This window comes from Nothobranchius furzeri, chromosome 15, assembly GCF_043380555.1.
Source record: "Nothobranchius furzeri strain GRZ-AD chromosome 15, NfurGRZ-RIMD1, whole genome shotgun sequence".
Lineage (NCBI taxonomy): Eukaryota > Metazoa > Chordata > Actinopteri > Cyprinodontiformes > Nothobranchiidae > Nothobranchius > Nothobranchius furzeri.
The window spans coordinates 38,398,560-38,422,360 of record NC_091755.1 but is presented as its reverse complement, the minus strand read 5'-3'; the positions used below and the strand labels follow the sequence as shown (position 1 = coordinate 38,422,360).

Genomic DNA, 23,801 nt, shown 5'->3' with positions numbered 1-23,801 from the left:
ACGGGAAACGTGGGTTTGGTGGTGGCGAGCGCATGGAGAGGTGGAGGAGAATGGGGAGCAAATTTAAATTGTGTTAAATTTGATCTGAAATACAAAAAACACAATATAAACAAAATACAGTGATCCCTCGTTTATCGCGGTAGATGCGTTGCAGACCTGGCCGCGATAGGTGAAAATCCGCGAAGTAGGGACACCATATTTAAATTGCTATATTGAATTATCGTATGATCACATTCTCTTTTTGTGGGTAAAACTCAAGAAAAAAAATTTTACTTGGTTTTTTATAGCTTTATTACAAAAAGTGCATTTTATGATGAAATTGATGACAAAAACAGGAATTTCTTGATATTTTGCATAGAAAAATACCGCGAATCGGTGAAAAATACCGCGAATCGGTGAAAAATACCGCGAATCGGCGAATTTCCCTTGAATAAGGCTCCAAAGAAAAAAATCCGCGAAGTCGTGAATCTGCGATAAACGAACCGCGAAGTAGCGAGGGATCACTGTAGTAAAGACACTATCTTGGACCGGATGCATGACAGGTTACCACAGAACAGCGCTACGCCCTCTGTTGTCCTGGCGGGGAATTGCTTTACAGCACTCCCCAGGAGACGGAGAAGTATGAGGGCAAAACGTCTCAGTCAGTGTGTGTGCGTCTTTCCCTTGTGGAGCTGACGCAGAAGCATAAACCAGGTTTTAGGCTAATAGAGACTTTGTATAAGGGGAACTTACAGGTTTGTCCTTGTTTTGCAAATGGAGTATTTTGACTATGTAATTAATTTGCAGCTTCTCAACCTTGCCTTGCTTGTGAGGTCTCTTGACCTTGTCTTGTATATCAGATTTCTTGAATGATTTTTTATTTAATTTTTGACCTTGTCATAAGTCGTTTTATAGCTGAAACACCCAGCTTCTGCAGACTGACCTTATGTAAAGATAAACTTCCACTAATTGGATTTCAAGATGAATGTGTCTAACCCCAACAACGGAAAAGAGCAGTCTGGGGGCATTTATTTCCTGCATGTAACATTTTTTTTATCTCAAAGTGAGCCTCCCAGCATAATAAATCTCTCTGTAGCCACTAATTGACTTCACACAAATTCCTTTTTTTTTGCCAGTTAAAGCTTTCAGCTTAAACTGTGAAGAAAACGGGACTGCTGCTACTTGCTGCAAACAGGAAAACATCCTGCAACTGTTCCTTTACTGAAAAAGGAGTTTAGTTAGACTATCAGCTGTAGCGATCGTGGATGGGATGACTCGTGTGTCATGGTCTGCGTCTGTCCTTTCCTTCATGTGTCTCCTGATGTTTCTCCATCCTCTCTAGATTCCCTTCTGTGTCTCATAGCGCCCTCATGTGTCCTTTGTCTGCATCTGTATTATGTGTCTTCTGCTTGTAGGCCTTCTTATCATTCCCTCAGGACCGGTGTTCATTTAGTTATCCTCTGCCCCTCCAGTTGTAGCTCCAGCCTCTTATTCCCAGCTTAGTGTATGTGTGTGTTAGTGTGTGTATGTGTGTGTGAGTTTATTTGTGTCAGTGTGTGTGTGTGTGCATGTCCTGCCCAAGTTCAGAGTATGTGTATGTGTTTGTGTGAGTCCTTCCCTCAGTCTTAGGTTTAGTTTTATGTTTAGGTTTATCTGCCCTCTATTGGCTCTGTTTCCCCCATTTAGATCATCTGTGTCACCTGCCTTCCCTCCAGCCCTCACTCCACACACCTGTTTCCTGTTTCCTTAATTGTTCTCCCTGTGTATTTAAGCCCTGTCTTGTCTCTGTTTGGTGTCGTCCATTGTTGTGTCAGCGTTGTTCTGTCTCTCTCGAGTTTCTCCTAGTCCGTGCTCATGAGTGAGCTTCTGTTTTGTTTTTGAGATTTAGTCTGGTTCTTGTGGTTTTTTTTCGACTTTTGGCGCATCCTCCTTAAAATAAAGGAATTTATTTTCTTTAATCACTCCTGCCACGAGTCGTTCTGGGGATTCTACATCTTGGGTCCAAACCTCCTGCTCTCAACGTGACATCGTGTTGGAACTGATCCAGTCTGTTCCCTGCTCTGGGGTAAATTTAAAAAAAGTTACGCCGAGATTTCTTATGGAATTTGTCTTTCTGCCACCTATTTGGGAATATTATGGAGTCTGGCATCACTTGGATTGTGATACTCTGTGGACTTTCTGGTTGTCTGTTGCCCCAAGTTGCCAGGTGGACCTTTCAAGGTGGTCATTAGCAGATGGTTCCACTTTTCTTATTTCCAGAGCTGACCTAAAAAGGCTCATGAAGACAAGTTTATACTTTAAGATTTGTGTCGGTATGGAGACACGCAACTTCGCTGCAAGGGCTCTCCAACGGGCTCGCAAGAACAGACGGCGTAGAGCCCACTTTTTTAACTTCCCGTGGAAAGTGACGGCGACTGCAAGCCGGCGTTTGGTCAGTTTTCCACTTTCTTTAAGTGCGTCAACAGCACCGCCATTCCCCCTCAAAATAACAAAGCAAGAGCCGAAGATATCCGGTGACGGTCATGGAGCAGAGTGAAGAACGTCTCGTGGTAAAAGTCTGACAATATCAAACCGAAGGAGTCCAAAAATATGCAGCAAACGTAACACAATGTAAATACACTAGACACGTGACTGCACTGACTGCAGGATAGAAGCATTACAGCCTTCTGGCGCAATGACACACCAACGCAGAAGTATCAAAGAAAATACCTCCGTGAATACGCATGCGTGTGAGCACAAAGCTGCTGATGTTTATAGGCTTAGACACTCACTGGCCCTCAGCTGGTTACACCACTACGTTACTTTCTGCCCCTCTTTAGGGGAAACATTATTTTGTTGGAAGCTCGTTTTAGTTCATGAATCTGTGGAGTTGTTTGGGCCCCAGTGAGCTGAGGAAATCTCGGTGTGGCAAAGCTTTGATGACAAAAAATAGAAAGATTTGCTAGTTTCAGCTGGGCTTTTTTGTAACTGTTTCATACCTTCGACTTTATTTGTCTATAAATGTGATTTTATTGGTATGTCTGTTGGTCAGTCACTGCCAAGTAGACACCAGTAAACTGGATGTTAAACAAGGCAGATTTTTGCGTCTAAATCAGCATCCAGAGCTTATTTTCTATGGATCAGAATTACATCTATTGACACATAAAGGATAAGGAGTCAGATTCATGTGCTGGTAATTCTTATCGTGTTTGTTTTGACAATTTGTCAACTCTGTACTATTCGGTGTGAGCAAGGGCTCAATAGCCAGGTTGCAAATGGTCCAGAATGCTGCTGCCAGATTTTTAGAGGGCAGGCGCAAGTTTGACCACATAACTCCTGTCCTGGCTGCGCTTCACTGGCTGCCCGTTGATGTTAGGATTCATTTTAAAATACTTTTACTAGTTTTTAAAACGTTAAATGGTTTAGCCACTACTTCAACCATACACCTCTTCACGGTCACTCCGCTCGGAGAACTTCATGCTCCTCTCGGTCCCAAGAACGCGCCTAAAGACGCGTGGTGATAGAGCTTTTGCTGTGGCAGGTCCTAAGCTTTGGAATAAGATTCCTCTCAGCATAAGGGCCTCCACCTCTGTTGCGGTTTTTAAGGCAAGGCTAAAAACATACTTTTATGACCTGTCTTTTAACCTTTCTAACTAGTTTTATTGTTTTACTTATAGCGATTTTACTCACTGCAGTTTTATCTGTATCGTGTGATACAATGTTTTATTTTCTGGACTTACTGTTTTATGTTTTTATTTGATCAGTGTATCGCCTTGGTGGCATCTTTTTGCCTGTAAGGCGCGATTTATATATAAAGTTGAGTTGAGTTGAGAATTTGACACTTTAATTTTTCTTATAGAACCACAAACAAATCAAATTTTCATTTTTTTCTGAACGATTTTATAGCCAAACAAAGCCTTAGCTGGTTTTAGTTCAATGCAAACTGATGACGTGCACTGTGTTGCAGCCACATCCACCGTGCACAACACCATGATGACAGCAGCAGAAATGGCCCATAAGAGAGCCGACGGGGCTCGGCAGAAAGCTTTAAGCTTAGAGAGATTATAGGTGAGAGACTCTCAGTCCTTTCATTTTAGACTTTTATGTCCAGCTGCTGCTTTTTACTTTTATTTCTGACTCATAAAAATGTTTGGAAAATGGAGTTAAATCGACGTGAATAAATTCAGAGCATTCAAAATACTAATGATTGCTTTCAAAACAGCATTAATTCACCTTAAACGTTGAATTTCTTTAAACCTGAGTTTCATTAAGAATGTGTTTAAAGCGTCAGAGAGATTATTAACCCCCGGAACAACAAACAGTTCTAGATTTTGGTGCGATTACGCTTATAAACAGACATGAAATTCACTAAATTGATGGCAGATTAAAGATTTATAAAATAATGTTTGATGGGACAACTGTGTAATTTTGAAAACTGGAGCAGTTTAATACTAATAATATATAAATACATGCTTGGCTGCCCTCCAACCAAACATTAGCTCGTCAGTCCTGTCTGATGAAAACACAGTTTCTCCAAACAAGAAACATTCAGTTATCATTTCTAATTTTCATACAGAAGCAAATTTCCAAAATACCCATAGGACAATCTGCACAGACCCATCTACATGATTTATCTTAAAATAATAGAAACAGCAAGTAAATCCATATTCACTGAAGCCTAAGCAGTGTGACATTAACCCTTAATAGTGCCAGTCACCAGATTTGTACACTTGTGCTCCCTTTAAAGAGACAATTTGTAATTTTAATCATTAATTCCTGGAAAATTTCCATCAAAATGTAATTGAAAATGAATGAGATGATGCACAGTTGTTGAAAAATATTGGTGGCTTCATAACATATAACCATAAAAATCAGGTACCTCGCCCTGATGTCTTGGCCCCGATGTCATCAGGAACCGCCAAGACGTGTTCCAATGTTCATGTTCTACCAAGGCGTGTGTTCTCCATTTGTTAGCCATTTAGCTAGTTGAGCAAGAATACACAGGAAGGGTGTTTCTCAATGCCAAGGAACCTTGCCTTGATGTCTTGGCCCCGCCCCGGTTGCCTAGGAGATACGTCATGGGGAGCCGCCAAGACGTGCTCCAATGTTCATGTTCTACCAAGGCGTGTGTTCTCTGTTTGTTAGCCGTTTAGCTAGCTGAGCGAGGATACACGGGAGGTGTCTTGTAGCCTAGCCTTGGTCAACAACTTCCCAGAGTACACAGAGGTATTTTCAAAAAGATGATGGATCAGAAGCCAGCAGCTGCTTTGGGAGCAAATTCCAAGTTTAAATGTAAGTCAACTAATTGAAAAAGTTTTTCATTTATTTTTTTTTAGATCCAAAGCAGTTATCTTTGGTTGGTTAGTTGTTTAGTAGTTGCAGCTTCGGTGGCTAGCGGGAATAGTAACTCACTTATATATTTAATTTAATAAACATATACACAATTTAAAAAGTAAAAGGCTTGTTATATATTTATATTGAAACTAATACATATAAAATATAACGTTGTCTCCCGTGTCACGTGACGTTACGTAACCGCCGTGGAAGCCACGGCCACCTGATGCAAGTCTGTTCCATTTAACCGTTTTCTTTGACCAAGGAAGGACCGTGTCCTCGTAAGCAAGGCGCCTGGCCTCGCATGACATCGCCTCGCAAGGCCAGGCGCCTTGACATTGACAAACACGCTAAGTCTCTGGGTGATGCCATATTTTCTTTTATGGGAGCCCATGAGGACAAAATACATTTACTGATTTGTAACAAATGGTTTCAAAAGTTGTTGTTTTACACATTTACCTCTTCACTTGTTGCCTGTGATAAAAGAGAGTCTGATGTGCTTGTTATTTTGCTAAAGTTTGCACTCCCCAGGGCTTTTTGACCCTAATGGGCATCTGTTGGTAAGGTCTTACTCCAACACAAAAATACTGCTTGCTTGCAATGATTTAGTTATGTACTGCCCTCTATTGCCAGGAAAAATACACACTGTCACTTTAAACATTGATTTATAGCCAAAACTTTAAAAATCTCTGGAAAAATATAGAAAGAAATCAAAATAAACAGCAAAAAATAATTTAAAAAAGGGTTTAGGGGAAATTTGTAAGAGGTTTTTCTAACAGCTCCCCAGTCTTTCGGTGAGCTCCACCTAAACAGCTGGGTTTCCTCTGTAGAGACATTTGTGTTGTTTTGTATGGAAGCCAGAAGATTCTGCTCAGGCTCCCGCTTTTACTGACAACACACTTTATTAGCTGTGACATCACCCACAGAAAATTCCAGATGGTACAGAGAGGAATTGTTTCCCGTAGAGATGAAGGGCAGCAGCAGGTGCTCGGCTCTCTCTTCTGTGTTCTGGTGGATTGTGGGAACAACATTAGAACATTTATGCAGGATGTTGTGCTGCTTTTCTCCCATGAGTCCAAGTAAAGGTCACAGAAGCAGCAATTAACTCAGACTGAACAAAGCATTGTGTTTCATTTTATTTTATTGCTTTCGTCTGTACTGAAAATATCTCTTGTTTTTGTTCATTTTTGGCAACATTCTTGAAATTTGGAATATTTAAATCCACCATAGCTAAAAATAATGTCACTTTCTGCCCCTGCCTTCCTGACTCTCTCCTGCCCTGATTAGCCCTTATTGTTCTCACCTGCCCCTCGTTAACCTGCCCATGTGTTCCTGATTTCCCCGTGTATTTATACCTCCCTCCTTGTGCCAGTCTTTGTCAGATCATTGTTGTTTGTAGACTTCGTAGTTTTGTTCCTGTCGCTCCCGTTGCTATTAAAACCATTTTTATTTTATCTGAGCCTGCATTTTTACCTCCTGAGCTGCCTCTCCACACATGGTCCATCATCTCCTCACCTGCAACGTGATAAATAAACGTGGAAATAATAGTGATCATGATGCTTTTCATCGTTACGCAGCCCTAAACAAGTGTGTCTTCACAATTGATTCCTATAAATCACCTATGGGAAATGTCAGAATAGGCAACCTGATGGTGCGCTGCTTTAAGTGTTCACCATGTCACAAGCATCACAACACGGGGGTTTACTGAAACTGATGCGGTTAGTTAAATAATGTTTTCTAGGTCCTGTTAGAGTGCATGAGACCAGAGCGGGTGCGAGCTGAAATGGATTACGGTAAAAGAGGGAAAGATGGGCGAACCGGGGAAAGCTGATGGCAGGATGGGAAACGATCTGAGCTTTAGGCGTGAGGAGCCCTGTGGGGTTCTGCCACGGCTGATGGATCTCCACCGTGAGGGAGGCAGAGACGGAGCGATACAAATGATGAAATGGTCAGCGGAGGGAGGAGTGGTGAGGTTCCACATGTGCTCCCATGCATCATCGTTACTCCTCTGTGCACAACTCCCCCTCCCTCCCTCCCTCCCATCACCGCTGCTCTTCCCTGCTCCTTTCATTTTTAATAATTTCCCGCCCTTGAACTGCAGCCCCTTACTTTGATCCCCCATCTGAGAGAGCCACAAAGGCTCCCATTGTGTCCCACGAGCCTCACACTTGCAGCATGGCATCACCCTAGTGGGAAGCTATCCCCACCCCCTTACTCTTTCCCTCCCCATCACTGGAGATGAGATAACCCTACCTGACAGGCGGGCCTCTGTGTCTGATGCTTCTGAGCTGGAATCTGCAGCTTTTGGGCTGAGGAGGTGATTTGCATGTGTTCATAAATAAGGATAGGCTCATTTAGCTGCAACAGTGGGGTGTCACCATCAGCTTGCAGGCGAACAATTACCCCCCTTCATTACCCATACCAGAAACAGTATTTTTATTTTTCTACTGGTCACCCATGGGGGTGGAATAATAGCTTTAACATGAGAACACTCACTGAGAGGGAGCGTATGTTCTTGTATGGGAACCAGGAAGTTTCATGTCCCACGGCTTCTGGGAACACACACCACAGGCTTGTGGCTTTCCTGGTTGATGCACAGTCGGACCCAGCTTTTGTTTCCTTGACCTAAATTCCTTGAATTTGTTGCGCCACTTAAAACTCCATGCAGTTACATAATGGAAAGCCATGCCTCTCCCTGCCCTGGTCCTTGTTTATAGCTCTTCTGAACTATTCTACTTTACACGTTAGCTTCTTTGTGCTGCAGAGCAAAAGCCCCTGAAGCCAAGACGTATGTGAAAACCCTCCAAAAATGTTTCCCTTCTAAATGTTTTCATGTTTCTGACGGATTCTGAGGTGACACAATGCTGCTGCTGCTGATGTGCTCTCACAGCAGAATTCATGCTCCTCCCTCAGGGAGGCTGAACATGACTGAGTTTAGTTTGCAACGTTTCTGAACCTGGTGATGGGATTTTTTTTATTTCTTAGAAACCAAATCCCTTTTACTTCTCTGTTGAAAACCAGCATCACAAAAAGTACTTCCAGGGGGAGACCTTGGCAGCGTGTCGGATGTCTCACACTTTAGGAATGTCATAGCCTTTTCTCTCTTTGTCACCATGCAGCATGAACATTTTCCACCTCTAACTGCCAATTTCTGCTGGAACCCACTTTTGTGCGGGTGTATGTGAGTTGGAGAATGGATTGAAACACAGTTGAAGGGTATTTCTTAGTGAGGTCAAAGGAAAGCCCAGAGCGGCTAACCTTAGCTTCATGATAGGATGTTAATCAGCAGATTTAGGTGTATTTACAATCTCAGCAGGTGCACTGCTGTAGGAGTCTGGCTGACTGACACCCCACTCAATCTTAAAACCTAACCCTAACCCTATCTTAAAACAGGTTTCATTAAAACTATCGTCGTCGTCGTCTTCCTCCGCTTATCCGGGTCGCGGGGGCAGCATCCCAACTAGGGAGCTCCAGGCCGTCCTCTCCCCGGCCACCTCCACCAGCTCCTCCGGCAGGACCCCAAGGCGTTCCCGGACCAGATTGGAGATGTAACCTCTCCGACGTGTCCTGAGTCGACCCGGGGGCCTTCTGCCGGCAGGACATGCCCGAAACACCTCCCTAGGGTGGCGTCCAGGAGGCCTCCTGACCAGATGCCCAAACCACCTTAACTGACTCCTTTCGATCCGGAGGAGCAGCGGTTCTACTCCGAGTCCCTCCCGAATGTCTGAGCTCCTCACCCTATCTCTAAGGCTGAGCCCGGCCACCCTACGGAGGAAACTCATTTCAGCCGCTTGTATCCGCGATCTCGTTCTTTCGGTCATTACCCAAAGCTCATGACCATAGGTGAGGACTGGGACGTAGATCGACCGGTAAATCGAGAGCCTGGCTTTCTGGCTCAGCTCCCTCTTCACCACGACAGATCGGCTCAGCGTCCGCATCACTGCAGACGCCGAACCGATCCTCCTGTCGATCACTAAAACGATGTCACCACGACTGGCACCGGCCTCCTTGCGACCACTGTCGTTATTACCTTCCTGACTGGTGTTTAGCATTGATTTGCCAACATTTCCTAATCTTGAGAAGATCTGCAGGATCTCAGCTCAGCTGTCAGACACTTTTGCACAGAGTCATGTGACAAGCAGCAGCACCTTCGCAGGTAGGGGTGCTACGATACACCTCAGAACAAATGGTGTATGATGCTGACAGCTGATCCTTGTCATTGTCACCTCAGTCAGCTATAGAGCTCATTTTACTCTGTAGTTTGGAGAGGAACGTGTTTGTTCTGAAAACATGAAGCTCATTCTGCCCGTCCTCTCAGCTTCTGATGCTCACACACGGAGCAACTCCCGTGCATCTACAGTGTTGCTGAAATTCCTAGAAATTCTCGTTAGTTTTTGTTGTTTGTTTCTGTTATAGCTCTTTAATTTAGTTTAAGTGACTCAGAAAGTCTGAGACTAATCACATTCAACAAGGCAGGGACATTTTTATATCATAACAAACCTTTATTTGAGGTTCTTTGTTTTATAAAAAGATAATTTAGCATTTGACGAATTAAGGCACTTGAAAAAAAACGTTGATGTTTTTGCAGTCTTGGAATTGATTAAATTGAGTTAATCCACTAAATTACTAAATATATTGATCATGGCCTTATGAAGTGGAAAATGAAAAACTAAAAATAAAATTTAAAAAGAACTGAATGGTGTTGTTATTATGGGTTACAGGCAAGAATATTTGTCACAGACCTGGATAGACGATGCAGTTTGTTGTAATACTAAAGGCCTGACACTTCCAGGACGCGTGTCATCATGAATTCTTGTTGTTCCAGTGGGATGAAGACCGTAAAAACTGCTGCCACCTAGCAGTCAGCAAACAAACAAACAAACAAACAGATAAACGTTTGCATGTAGATTCGCAGTTAATAAAAAATGGATACATTTACGAGTCAGTGGTTGCTGGAGTACTTTTTTTTTGCTGTGGTGTGCTGGGGGAGTGGCACAGCGAAGAAGGACACATCTAGGCTGGAGAAGCTGATCAGGAAGGCAGGCTCTGTGGTCGGCATGAAACTGGACACTTTGGTGTTAGTGGCAGAGGAAAGGATCACTAAAAAAACTGCTTGACATTATGGACAATGCTGGGCATCCTCTGCACACGGCCATAAACAAACAGAAGAGTGTTCAGTGAAAGGCTGCTTCTCCCCAAGATAAGAACTAACAGACTTAAAAACTCCTTTGTCCCACACGCCATCAGACTGTATAACTCCTCTCTGGAGGGAGGAGAAACAGGAGGACAAAGGAGGGGGGGGGACACCGAAGCTGTAGTGACTCTTCACTTCACTGTGCAATACCTTCTATGCAAGTACCTTTGTTAAACAGTCAAATTTTGGTTTAATAGTCAACGGTGCTAAGGACTTTGATATCTGGAAGGTGCAATTCAATTGTATTTTTATCTTTATTTCTATTTTTTATTATTATATAACATTTTCTGACGTTCTGTAACTTCTGTCGGTGTTGTGCTGCTTTTTTTGGGAACCGAATTTCCCAAAGGAACTCACCCGAGGGATTAATAAAGTTCTATCTTATCTTATCTTATCTTATCTTATCTTATCTTATCTTATCTTATCTTATCTTATCTTATCTTATCTTGTTTTTAAAAATTGATTCAGTATCATTTCATGAAATGTAGCAATATTTCGGTGTATCAATATTTTCTTGCAGTATTTCTGATCTGTGTGATTCCAACCAGACATTTCATGGGTTTTGTACTTTTGTGACGCCAACTTGCCACCAGGGGTTGTAACCCAGCAAGCAGCTGTCTTTAGTTACAAGAAGATCCAGATTAGAATGGTGGAGTCTTGTTACAGTTTTTTTTTTCGGTTGCTAAAACTCAAAAAGCAAAAATGAGGCACACTTTTCACAACCTCTACTTCTGCTCCCAATCGCTTGACTCAATTTATCTCTACTTAAGATTTCCTTATCATATTACAACTCTGATTTCCCTCCTTTACACTCTGATGTCAATTTCACATTACCTTGCTGTCAAATCACAGCACACAACTTTCAGGTTTACACACACTTTCCACATAAATTCTCAAAGCTTCGATCAACAACACACAAATATTCAAATCTCTAAACTTTCGGGTCTGGCGAGCAATTTGCAATCAGGGACTGCGGCATAAAAGTAAGTTTCCACAAGGCTACCCAGGTGTATGAGTGGTTTCAGAACCACCCACGGTTTTCCATTTTATACCTTCCACCTTATTCCCCCTTCCTCAATCCCATTGAGGAGTTTTTCTCAGCCTGGAGGTGGAAGGTGTACGAAAGGAATCCACAGAGCCAGGTCCCACTGCTTCAAGCCGTGGAGGAGGCTTCTAGAGATGTGGCCCTTGAGGCCTGTCAGGGCTTCATGAGGCACTCGAGGCGGTACTTCCAGCACTGTTTGGCCTAGGAGGACATCACCTGTAATGTTGATGACGCCCTCTGGCCAGACAGAGACTGGCGGCATGATGCCCCATGATTATGCTTGAATGGGAGAGGGGGTGGGGGTGGGGGTGTGGGAGTTAACTGTAAAAATAAAATGTTTTGTCTCAAAATTTGTGTGATGTCTAATGTTTGTCTATCAGTGCGTTTACATGCAGCCAGTAACCCTTTTAAAACCCGAATATTCACAATAACCCGGTTCCGCAGGTCCATGTAAACACCGCCAGAAACCCGGATATGCTCATAACCGGGTTTTTAAAAACCCGGTTACTACACCTGGGGTAACCCTTTTCTAACCCGAATGTTTGGTCGTGTAAACGCATATCGGGATATCCCCATCAAAGCGTGTGTTCTGTGCATGCTCTGACGCAAGGAATCTTGGTCTTTTGAGTAGCGAGACGTCTTGTATGCGCCAGAACACCGGAACTAAACAACAAGTTGGAAGCAACATGGCGAGTCGCGGCACAGCACCACACTTTTGGAGTGACGAGGAAACTAAAGCACAAACAAACGTGGTCGCTATCTCTTCTGAACTGGGAAACATGTTGTTTTCACGGATACCGGAATGAGAAGAACCGGAAATGACGCATATTGCATCTGGACGTAGTCCACACGTCCTGACGCTACCCCAACGTCCACATTTACATCGGGTTAAGCTTGGTTTATACTTCACGCATTCACTTTCCGCGCGGTGATGCGGCTCGCGGCAGGAACGTGCTTCACAACTCGCAGCGTTTATGGTTCGTGCGGCTCGTCTCTGCGGTGAGCCAATATTCTCCCAAACTGTAGGGGGCAGCATGGAGCTCAACGGCATGCACCCAACACTACACCATAGTAGAAGTAGAAATTACTGTTTACAACATGGCATTTCAACATTTTTAACAGAGTCCTCGTCTTTTCCGACAGTGCGAGTTATTTCTCTCCAAGAATTATTAACAACATGTTGATCACGGTGATCTCTGAGAGCTGAATCATACAAATGTCTGTATTTACAAACCTCTGCCATACTAGTTCTTGCCGGTCCGCCATGTTTTTCCGCGTCCGTCCGTCCGCGTGGTTAGAAATTTTCCGAGGTGCGCGTTGCATAAATTCTGGGCCGTGCGGAGGCGCGGTGGAGGGGCGTGGTTGTTAAAATGACGCAAAATGACGCAACTTTTCCGCGCGGAGCCGTGCGGATCTCGCGGACGCGTCAAGCATAAACCAACCTTTATGCAAGTTAGAGGTAACTCTTTCTATTTGTGCTTGTAAATGGGTTATTCTGATCAACTCAGAAACCCGAATGCCGACCTTAACCCGATCATAACCCGGATATTGGCTGCATGTAAATGTAGTCTATGAGACAAGTGGGCATTGTAATAGATTAAGTGTGTTCCATTTCCCCAATTGTGTTTTCGGTTTTGCTCTTCAGTGTTCTTTCCATGCTTGGTAGTGTTCAGCCTAAAGCTACTTGTGTTTATTCAATGAATGGTATGTGTGTGTCATGTGAAAATATGGCTGTGTTTACCAAACGAAAACATGCGTTCCATTTTGTGAACGTGTTACGAGATTTGATGGCAGAGTTGTTTTGCAAAGAGATGCCAGGGTTTAGCCATTTGTGTGTGATGTTTGGGGTTTTGAGTGTGCAGTTTTGAAAAACGCGTTTTCGCAATCGAAAAAAAAAACTGTAATGTTTAATGCCACACACATAATCATGCATGTTGTGGTAATACGTTCTATGTGACTGACACACGGTTTTCTTTCCTCCCTTCCAGGTAAGGTGCTGAATACGGACTTGCGTCACTACCTCAGTCTGCAGTTCCAGAAAGGCTCTCTGGACCATAAGCTCCAGCAGGTGATCAGGGACAACCTCTACTTACGCACCATTCCCTGTGAGTAGCATCAACAGCCTCCTCCTCTCTGTGTCTGGGTCTGTTCGTTGTCCTTCGACCCCTCCAGATGGAGCCCAATCTGGTCTCCTCTGTAGCGCTGCAGTCCTTCATTTCTTGCCTGTATTTTTTTTAATCCTCATATTCACCCAATGTGCATTCAGTCTGTCTCATTTCTCTCTCTTCTTTGGTTCAAAAGTAGGAAGTTCTTCTGCAGAGCTTTGCTGTTCACTTTCTATTCTTATCATAATTAGAGGAGCAGCCTCTTTGACTTCATGGGGACTTAAATGCAAATGTGGTGCAGGGAGAAACCTCCAGTAGGTTATTAGAAGTAGAAGAGTTGGAGTAGTGTTGTAGTTGTGGAGAAGGACTTTTTATGAACTTTTATATTTAAGGGTGCAAATGCATAAATATTAAAGTATCTCTATCACCATTCTCGTTGCAAGCCTATCACATTTTTGCTCATTTTCATGCTTCACTGCTTCAAAAGAAATAGAAACATCAAAATAAGCTATATGGTTCAATAAACAGTAACGTGTTATTGTCTTTGGACACGGGTTGGTTTACTTTATGTGTAATAAATCTGTATAATACATGCCTTTACTCTGAGTTGAGTGATATTCTGTTTTTAGATGAGGTATTTTATATAAACCATCATGTTTTCTTTCCACTGGTGAGGTTTTTGTTCCTCGGCCACTCTGCTCCGCTGCATCATCTAGAACAGTGGAATAAACAACCATGACATGTGACTCAGAGTTTACGCCTGAGCAACTTTAAAACGGACAAGGCCAGCAGCTTTACATAAAAGACCAGTTTCTGCGCTACACATGGAGTGAAAACCCCATCTTTACAATTCATCAGTTGGCAGGATTGATTTGTGTAACCGCCATTTAGCATTTAGAAACTTATCTGTGGGATTCCTTTTTTTTATTTAGAAAAATTGAAAAGTATATTTAAATCTCAAATGGCCTCTGTGCCCCTCAGTCTATAGAATATCATAATTTTAAATATTATGTGAAAATTTTTCTTTAAACTACATTTTTACCCATTTCTGTTTTTTAGCAGCGGTTTGGAGCCATTGATGAACGTAGATGAGTTCTGCTAAGTGTGATCCATGTGAGACACGTTAGTTTGGCTTCAGTAGTTCAGCAGATGTCCCTTGTCCAACCTGCTCGTCCAGACTGGTGTCTGTGCTTCGGTGACCCTGCAAGGAGCCAGGAGAGTCTCTGCAGCATGATATCTGCGCTCATTACAGCAGGCAAAATAGGATCCCAGGGAGAGACAGGCGTGACTTCCTTCTTGTACTCACACACACACACAGTCCTCATTAAGTGTCATCTCATTCCAACAAAAGGTGACAGGGGCTTAATGTCGGATCAGGGCTGCAGGTTACCTCCACATCCTGGAAGCTTTGCTCAATCATGACCCCCTTCTCCTCGCCTTGAGCTAGCTGCTCCTCTCCTACCCAAAGTGTCAGGTAATGTCAGTCACAGCGTGGCAATGAGCTCCACTACTGTCACTGCAACGATCAACAGAGCAAGAAGGATTGCACATTTGTAAAACAGATGAATCTGCCTCCAGATTTCCATCGTAGCCATTTATTGGGAAGATTGAAAAAAATCCCATTTAGGTCAAAGGCAGTTAGACCAAGGACGTAGTAGCGTTGCTTTGACTTAGCATACCACTCTGGCACTGCACTGGGGGAAAAACAGGAATGCTTGGTCCACAGTGGCTCATACATTTCATAAATACAAACCAGGAAGTTTCAAGAAATAGATGGCTAATGACACGCAGCTCAAAGTTTGTCACCAATAATCCATCCAGCTAGATCGATTTTGGTTATATATGAAAAACCAGGGTGTGTGTGTGTGTGTGTGTGTGCGTGTGTGTGTGTGTGTGTGTGTGTGTGTGCGTGTGCGTGTGCGCGTGTGTGTGCGTGTGTGAGTGGGGGGGGGGGACCTTTTCAGTAAGTATAATTATGTAATATGTAATGGGAAACAGGTTTCAACACAAGGGGTTGTTTTCCACTTGGTCCTATAGTGCTCAACCAGTGTCTGTTTATTACAGCGTAAAATTGTTTTTGAACAGTAAAAAGTGCAGGTGTTAAAAGTTGACTTTGGAACAAGTAGGAGGGACATGTGATCTAATCAATGGAGCCTTTAAGAATAAAACAATTGTTTTGATCTATAAGTCAAACAAATGTTCACCATGTATCATGCATAGCACAAGTGTCTTGTAAAACACATGTGTCATGTGTAACACATGTGTCATGTGTAACACATGTGTCATGTAAAACACATGTGTCATGTAAAACACATGTGTCATGTAAAACACATGTGTCTTGTAAAACACATGTGTCTTGTAAAACACATGTGTCATGTGTAACACATGTGTCATGTAAAACACATGTGTCATGTAAAACACATGTGTCATGTAAAACACATGTGTCATGTAAAACACATGTGTCATGTAAAACACATGTGTCATGTAAAACACATGTGTCATGTAAAACACATGTGTCATGTATAACACATGTGTCATGTATAACACATGTGTCATGTATAACACATGTGTCATGTATAACATGTGTCATGTATAACAAGTGTCATGTAAAACACAAGTATCATGTAAAACACATGTGTCATGTGTAACACATGTGTCATGTGTAACACATGTACAGTATGATGTAAAACACATGTGCAGTATCATGTAAAACACATGTGTCATGTATAACACATGTACAGTATCATGTAAAACACATGCGCAGTATCATGTAAAACACGTGTCATGTATAACACATGTGTCATGTATAACACATGTACAGAATCATGTAAAACACATGTGTCATGTATAACACATGTACAGTATCATGTAAAACACATGTGTCATGTATAACACATGTATCACGTAAAACACGACAATATGATAACTAATATTTTATTAGTTTTTATAACTTTAAGACGTGGCAGAAACTCATCATGTTTTATTACTTTTTACTAAACTACTTTTATATGTTTTCTGATAAACTCAGACTAGTTAAAACTGAATCCTGTTTTTTGGAGGGAATTAACACCAAAATGTGTCTTTTCTTTCTTTCCTTCTCCGATATGAACTTGATCTAGCCTCTGAGGAGTAGCTACTCTTGTTTAATCCAGAACTGGGACACAGGAGTCCAGGTGTGGACAGCATGGAGATCCTTCTGGAATTCCTGCCTTTAGAAAACATCTGTGCATGCTGCCTCTGCTGTCTTTTGCTCTTGCTGTTGCCTAATTGTGTTTTGACGCACCACATACTTGCAAGACCTTCATATGGTTAAAACTAATAAATTAAGTTAAGCACACCTGTCAAGTTGGGAATTCTGTCGTTCAGCAAATGTAACAGTAAAAAGTGGAATGTCCACTTTTTCGCGCTGCCAATCAAAACAAGCCTCAGTCTTCTCCCTGAGACTTCATCGATCTCCTCTCATTACTTTGACAGAACAGAAGATTGTTTCTGCAGCAGACTGTTCTGCTTGAGACGTTACAGCTCATTCTGCAGTCAGGATGGGCACTAAAGGGAGTTGAAGAATGGGGACAGGTCCCTGTTAGACACAGTTAAAACCCCCTTGTTTTTGCCGAGAGAGAGTGAGACGTTTTTACTGTAATAGACCAGATTACATCTAAAATAAATGTAATGGAGTTGGCATGGTGGAGGATGTAAGATCTTCTCATTAATGTTTTTTTTTTCAATTCTGTTGAAAATGAAACATGAGGGGTTTTGACCATCAGTGGCAGAAAATCAGCATTTTAAAAATAGTGAAAAAAAAGAATGGAATATGACCCGTTTGTGTTGGTACCAATCCGAAAACTAATACCATACATTATCTCTGCATATGGAAGTAATGTTATTGGCTATTTTTTGTTGGAAATATCTTCCTGAATAACCACAATTTATAGAAATAAAGTTTACATTCAACAGGACGGATGAGCTAAGGAAACACGCGTGCTAACGTTGCCTTTCATACTAAATATAAAGTGTACCCTGTGTAAAACATCAGGTATTGCCCCAAGTCGTTTGAGATTTCTTTGAGTCTAAAACCAGGAAAATCATGATTCTGGTCCAAACCTCTCATACTTATCCTACCCATCTTCCTGAACAGCCTCTGTTCAGAGAAATAGTGTTTACACCCTACGCAGAACTGATGATCTAATGGCTAGACCAACCAACTGAGACCACTACTCACCACAGCTCAACTCATCTCAACACAACTCTACATGGTTTGGGTGTTTTTTTTCCATTACAACTGAGAAATGGCTCCAGTAGGTGGGCTCATCATAGTAGGATGGCCGCCCTACTTAAAGCACAAGCACAAGGTGATCTGTATGTGACACAAAAACACAACTCAACAATGGCCGACATGCTACTGATGATGAACATTCTCTTTGGCTGTTTGGGACACCCTGAAATAAAAAGACCCAGTAAAGGCTGAAAGCAGCCAGGCGGAAAACTCTGGAGCAGCCAACCGTTGACACTGAGTATTTTACCTGGTTAAGTCTAGTTACAACCGCATTGAAGCAACTACTGGACAGGGTGGCAACCTTGGACCCGTTACCAATGGAAACGTAGTCTAGAAATGATAGAAGTGGCCCAAATGTGTGATGGGGAAGAGGGGTCAGAACTTTCTCAGTAGTTTGTTAGATTGTTGATAGTTTGATTTACTTTATGGCAGCAACAATGGACCATTATCAAGCTACTTTAATCTTCTGCCTGTGATGTTTATGTAGTCTCAGACTTCTATGTTAAGTACCCGTGTACTGCAATACTAAAAACTAAAAAGTTTGAAATGTAGGCATTTGGGCCTATTTGAGGGTGGCAGTCATGGAGGAAACTGGGGGAACCTACATAGTTAAAAAAGGCTTTTTATTAAAGCTTAGTTAACACCAATGGGATTTGGTTTGGAGTGTTTTAATCAATTTACCTGGAAGCTATTGAGAAAATCACGTAAATGTAAATGATCCGAATGTATGAAATATGTTAAGGCACCATGGCGTTAGACACTGTGGAGCCAATACGGGTCAAGACTCCCAACCTGAGAAAGGAGCCATGGCTAATTGAGGTTACACGGTCACTGAGATGGAGGTGTAGAAGGGCGGCGCGTAGGTGGAAAAAGGATAGGCTCCAGAGCACGCGTGAGCTATTAAGGATATATTGGATTGGCTACCAGAAAGTGATGAAAGATGTGAGGGTAAAGTACTCACCAATGCTATCTCTTCAAGCTCGCAGAATTCTAGGGTTTTTTGTAGGACCATGGACTCTTTTTTGAATGTAAACGAGCCCTCTGCTATTGAGTAAACAGTTGAATCTTGTAACAAATTTCTGGATTTCCTCATGGATAAGATAGTGAGGACAAGGGCCACCACCTGAACGTGACCTCTTTACTCGACTCTCTGCTCCATCGGTCCTGGAATGTTTTCAAACATTAACTTTTGTGGAGCTTGAGGAATTAGTCATAAAACTTAAGCCAACAGGGACTGTAACTGATGTTCTCCTGGCGAGTCTGTAAAGTAGCTTTTCTGGTAGTGAGTGACCGTGTCCTGGAAATTGTGAAATGCAGTGTGGTATCCGAGGAAGTTCCAATCTCCCTTAAGCAGACGGTGGTATGACCTCTGCTAAAGGAATCAGGACTGGACCAAGCAGACCTGGCTAAATTTAGGCCTGTATCTACACCCCCCTTCCTCTCTAAAATCATAGAGAGGACTGTGTATGTCCAGCAGATGTCCTTTCTACTAGCCTGGCCTGCCAGACTCCTCCTCTGTTTAATTCTGCACAGAGAAAGGGTCTGGGGACTCTCCTATTCATATAACCCCACCCCCTGAGAATTCTGTTGTAGTGGAATATAGTTGTATATTCTTACACTTTTATTAGTTCCAGCTATTATAATCAGAAGAAGTTGTTTTTACTTCAGGGAGTTTTATTTAAACACTTTGTATTGACTTCGAGACAAGAAAAGAGAGAGTTGGGATCGTTTAAGAATCTTTAATTTCTATAATTATAAATTCAAACAATGTCCCAGGACTAACCCTCTATGATGGATGCATATGGATATGAATGTTGAAGTGTTGGTGTGTGTGTGTGTGTTCAGAATCTCTAGGCTGAGGCAGGCGGATCTGGTGTCAGATGTTTTGACTAAGAACCACGAGGGCTTCAGAAGCTCATGACATGAAACGCCATCTTGTGCCGTGTCTACGTACCGTGTCGGAGCCTCCCGTGTCAGATCAGGAAATGCCAGGTCCTCGAACCTTCCTTGGTACTAGAACTGATGAAACAGCATCTGCAGTACGACAAAACCCGTCTGCGGATCGACTCCCGGTAGCAGCGGCAGGTGTCAGCGAGTTCAGCTCTTATTTTGAATGAACCGTTGTCTTGTTGTTCAAACGACAGAATTTCGAGCTTGACAGTTCTCAGCTTAAAGTAGAAAATGCATCTGGCCAGTCTGCACTTCTCTTAGCGATGATGAATCGAGAGCTGGTTGAAACTACGTTGAGTCTATGATGTAACTCCTTTGGAACTCAGATGGAACTGAAGTTAAAATGGCGTTGCTCTGTTTTTATTAACTTAGTTGTTTATAAATCTTAGCAAATCGGAGTGGACAATTTAATTAAGCAGCCCAGATTCTGCCCTGCAACAGACGAAAGCTCTGATTGGATGAAACAATGTGTCATGCGTTCTTATGTTCTTGTGGATCAGTATGTCTGGTGCACAGTCCTGTTTATTCATTAAACACATCAATCATGACATTTTGATTTCACAGATCAGTCACCTGATTATTATTGATCAACATATGTTTTGATTAGCTTTATTACAAATAAAGTTCTTTGATTAATTAATGAAAAGCGTTCTTCTTCCGTCTTCTGTCTCCTTTCCTGGAATGTAAACATTTGGAAACAAGCACCCGACCTTGGCGGTTCATGCACCCTGTTACTGTGTGAAGGGGCAGCTGTTAAGGGCAGACAATAGGATCTTAATAACGCTACACTGTCGAGCCAATCAGCGCTGAGTAGCGTACATCACACACACCAACACCGAGTTTGTCGAACCTGGTGACTGAAGAGGAGTTCTCTGTGGCTCTTTCTTCTGTTCTAAATGACTTGGACACCTCTGTGTTAAAACAACAAGTAGAAGCTCTAAAAGCCTGTCTTCTAAAGAAAGGTGTTTGCGCTGTGGCCAGACGCCATTTTTGACTACAGCTAAAAACCTATGCTGTTTTCTCATCAGTCCTGTCTGTTCTAAAGTTTATTTCTCTTAATTGAGGCAAATCTGTAACGGTTTATAACTTTGACACAGAAACACAGCTGGCTTTAATCTGTGTTACTGTAAAGAACCAGGATTGCTGATGCTATTGGGTAAAGTTTGTACGTAATTCAGATCCTGTTGATTATCATCAGTTACACTTCCGTTGGATTGTGACAACTGTGCTGCTCTGTGGAGGCTTTTTTCTCTCATCTGATTCATGTTTGAATAATTAATTCATTGCTCTGCAGTCCCAGTCCTGTTGACTATTGATGATGTAGACACAGGCCCTCCCCTGAGTGCCTTTTTTGGGCTTGACTCACATCCCTGAGGGCGTGTTGGACTCACTACATCCACCCCTACTGTCCTAAACTCTCTTATTGTTGGCAGGTACAACTCGGCAGCCCAGAGAGGGTGAAATTCCTGGGGTGGACTACAACTTCATCAGTGTGGAGGAGTTTCGTGAGCTGGAGGAAAGTGGGGTGCTGTTGGAAAGCGGCACCTATGATGGTATGTCTCTCAATGTTAAACATTTACCTGGAAAGATCACAGAAATTAATCAAAAGGGTGACACATTTCTTTGTTCTTTAGTTAGAAGTAAAGCTACAGCGTCCTTTTTACGGGCGCCACCATGTTGTATGTTTGGAACCAGAGTCTGAGCATCCTGGAGGTGGGGCTGAGCACGCCTCCTATTCCTCCACAAATCACACCAAATGTTTAATCATTTATTATCAAAATCAATATCTGAACAAAAAACTACATGATATTCAGTTTTTATTCAGGAAAATATCCCATTCTTTAAAATGGAGGGGGCGGGGCTTAAAATGTGTACTGGAACCAGCCACTAGAGGGTGATTTGGGTTGTCAGCTTCAGCTTCTGCTTTACGTTCTTGGTAAATGGCCTGTATTTGTACAGTGCCTTCTTAGGGTTCTACAACCCCCCCCCAAGGCGCATCACAACACAACCAGTCATTCACACACACACATCCACACGCTGGTGGGGATGAGCTACGATGTAGCCACAGCTGCCCTGGGGCGCACTGACAGAGGCGAGGCCTTCTGAATACAAGCGCCCCCGGTCCCTCTGACCACTAACAGCAGGCAAGGTGGTCCAAGTGTATTGTCCAAGGACACGGCAGCAGTATTCTCTGATTAGAGCCGGGATCAAACCTGCAACCTTCTGTTTACTGGACAACCGGCTCTACCTCTTGAGCTAATGCTGTCCCATTCTTCTGTCTAGTTATCATGCATGTCAGTGATCAGCAAATGCCGACAATGCATATTACCCACAATGCATTGCAGAGATATAAATGGTGCTGTCAGAGGTAGAAACAAGCTAAACAAGACAGCCTCTTTTAAAGAGCTGTGTACCATCAGGTCATCAAATAGAATCAACGTATCGCCTGAGTCATCAAACTGCATTTTAAAATAAATGGAGGTAATCTGTCCGTGGATGGTCGCTGAGTTCACCTCCATCAACCATATGAGTCATGGCAGTGTAATTATATGAAAAATAAAAAGCTCCCTCACACACACTTTGACCCCACTTCATGGTCCTGCGAGACTTCACCTTTAACCCTGAGCCTATGACCGAAAAATCAGGATGAATAATGGATCTGCTCTGTCCATTCCTGCCCAATATAATGCATACATACACTCACCTAAAGGATTATTAGGAACACCTGTTCAACGTCTCCTTAATGCAATTATCTAATCAACCAATCACATGGCAGTTGCTGCAGTGCATTCAGGGGTGTGGTCCTGGTCAAGACAATCTCCTGAACTCCAAACTGAAGGTCAGAATGGGAAAGAAAGGTGATTTAAGCTATTTTGAGTGTGGCATGGTTGTTGGTGCCAGACGGACCTGTCTGAGTATTTCACAATCTGCTCAGTTACTGGGATTTTCACCCACAACCATTTCTAGGGTTTACAAGGAATGGTGTGAAAAGGGAAAAACATCCAGTATGCAGCAGTCCTGTGGGCAAAAATGCCTTGTTGATGCTAGAGGTCAGAGGAGAATGGGCCGACTGATTCAAGCTGATAGAAGAGCAACTTTGACTGGAATAACCACTCGTCACAACCGAGGAACACAGCAAAGCATTTGTGAAGCCACAACACGCACAGCCTTGAGGCGGATGGGCTACAGCAGCAGAAGACCCCACTGGGTACCACTCATCTCCACTACAAATAGCAAAAAGAAGCTACAATTTGCACCGGCTCACCAACATCGGACAGTTGAAGACTGGAAAAATGTTGCCTGGTCTGATGAGTCTCAGTTTCTGCTGAGACGTCCAAATGGTAGAGTCAGAATTTGGCGTAAACAGGATGAGAACATGGATCCATCATGCCTTGTTACCACTGTGCAGGCTGCTGGTGGTGGTAGTGTAATGGTGTGGGGATGTTTTCTTGGCACACTTTAGGCCCCTTAGTGCCAACTGGGCATGGTTTAAATGCCACGGGCTAGCTGAGCATTGTTTCTGACCATGTCCATCCCTTCATGACCACCATGTACCCATCCTCTGATTGCTACTTCCAACAGGACAATGCACCATGTGATAAAGCTCCAATAATTTCAAATTGGTTTCTTGAACATGACGATGAGTTCTCTGTACCACAACGGCCCCCACGGTCACCAGATCTCAACCTGATAGAGCATCTTTGGGATGTGGTGGAACGGGAGCTTCGTGCCCTGGATGTGCATCCCACACATCTCCATCAACTACAAGATGCTACCCTATCAACATGGGCCAACATTTCTAAAGATGCTTTCAGCACCTTGTTGCATCAATGTCACATAGAATTAAGGCAGTTCTGAAGGCGAAAGGGGGTCAAACACGTATTAGTGTGGTGTTCCTAATAATCCTTTAGGTGAGTGTGTGTCCCACTGAATGTACAGATC

The 23,801-nt window shown here is 42.9% G+C and overlaps 1 protein-coding gene across 3 annotated transcripts in view; it reads left to right on the top strand.

The window, feature by feature from the left end:
• magi3a (membrane associated guanylate kinase, WW and PDZ domain containing 3a) overlaps window positions 1–23,801 on the top strand; it is a 188,152-nt gene that overhangs the window by 117,424 nt on the left and 46,927 nt on the right. For all 3 annotated transcript variants that reach the window (XM_070544798.1, XM_070544799.1, XM_070544802.1), the window contains exons 2-3: window positions 13,520–13,636; window positions 21,293–21,412. In XM_070544798.1, the coding sequence (XP_070400899.1) occupies window positions 13,520–13,636; window positions 21,293–21,412 (237 nt within the window). The remainder of the gene's footprint in view (window positions 1–13,519; window positions 13,637–21,292; window positions 21,413–23,801) is intronic.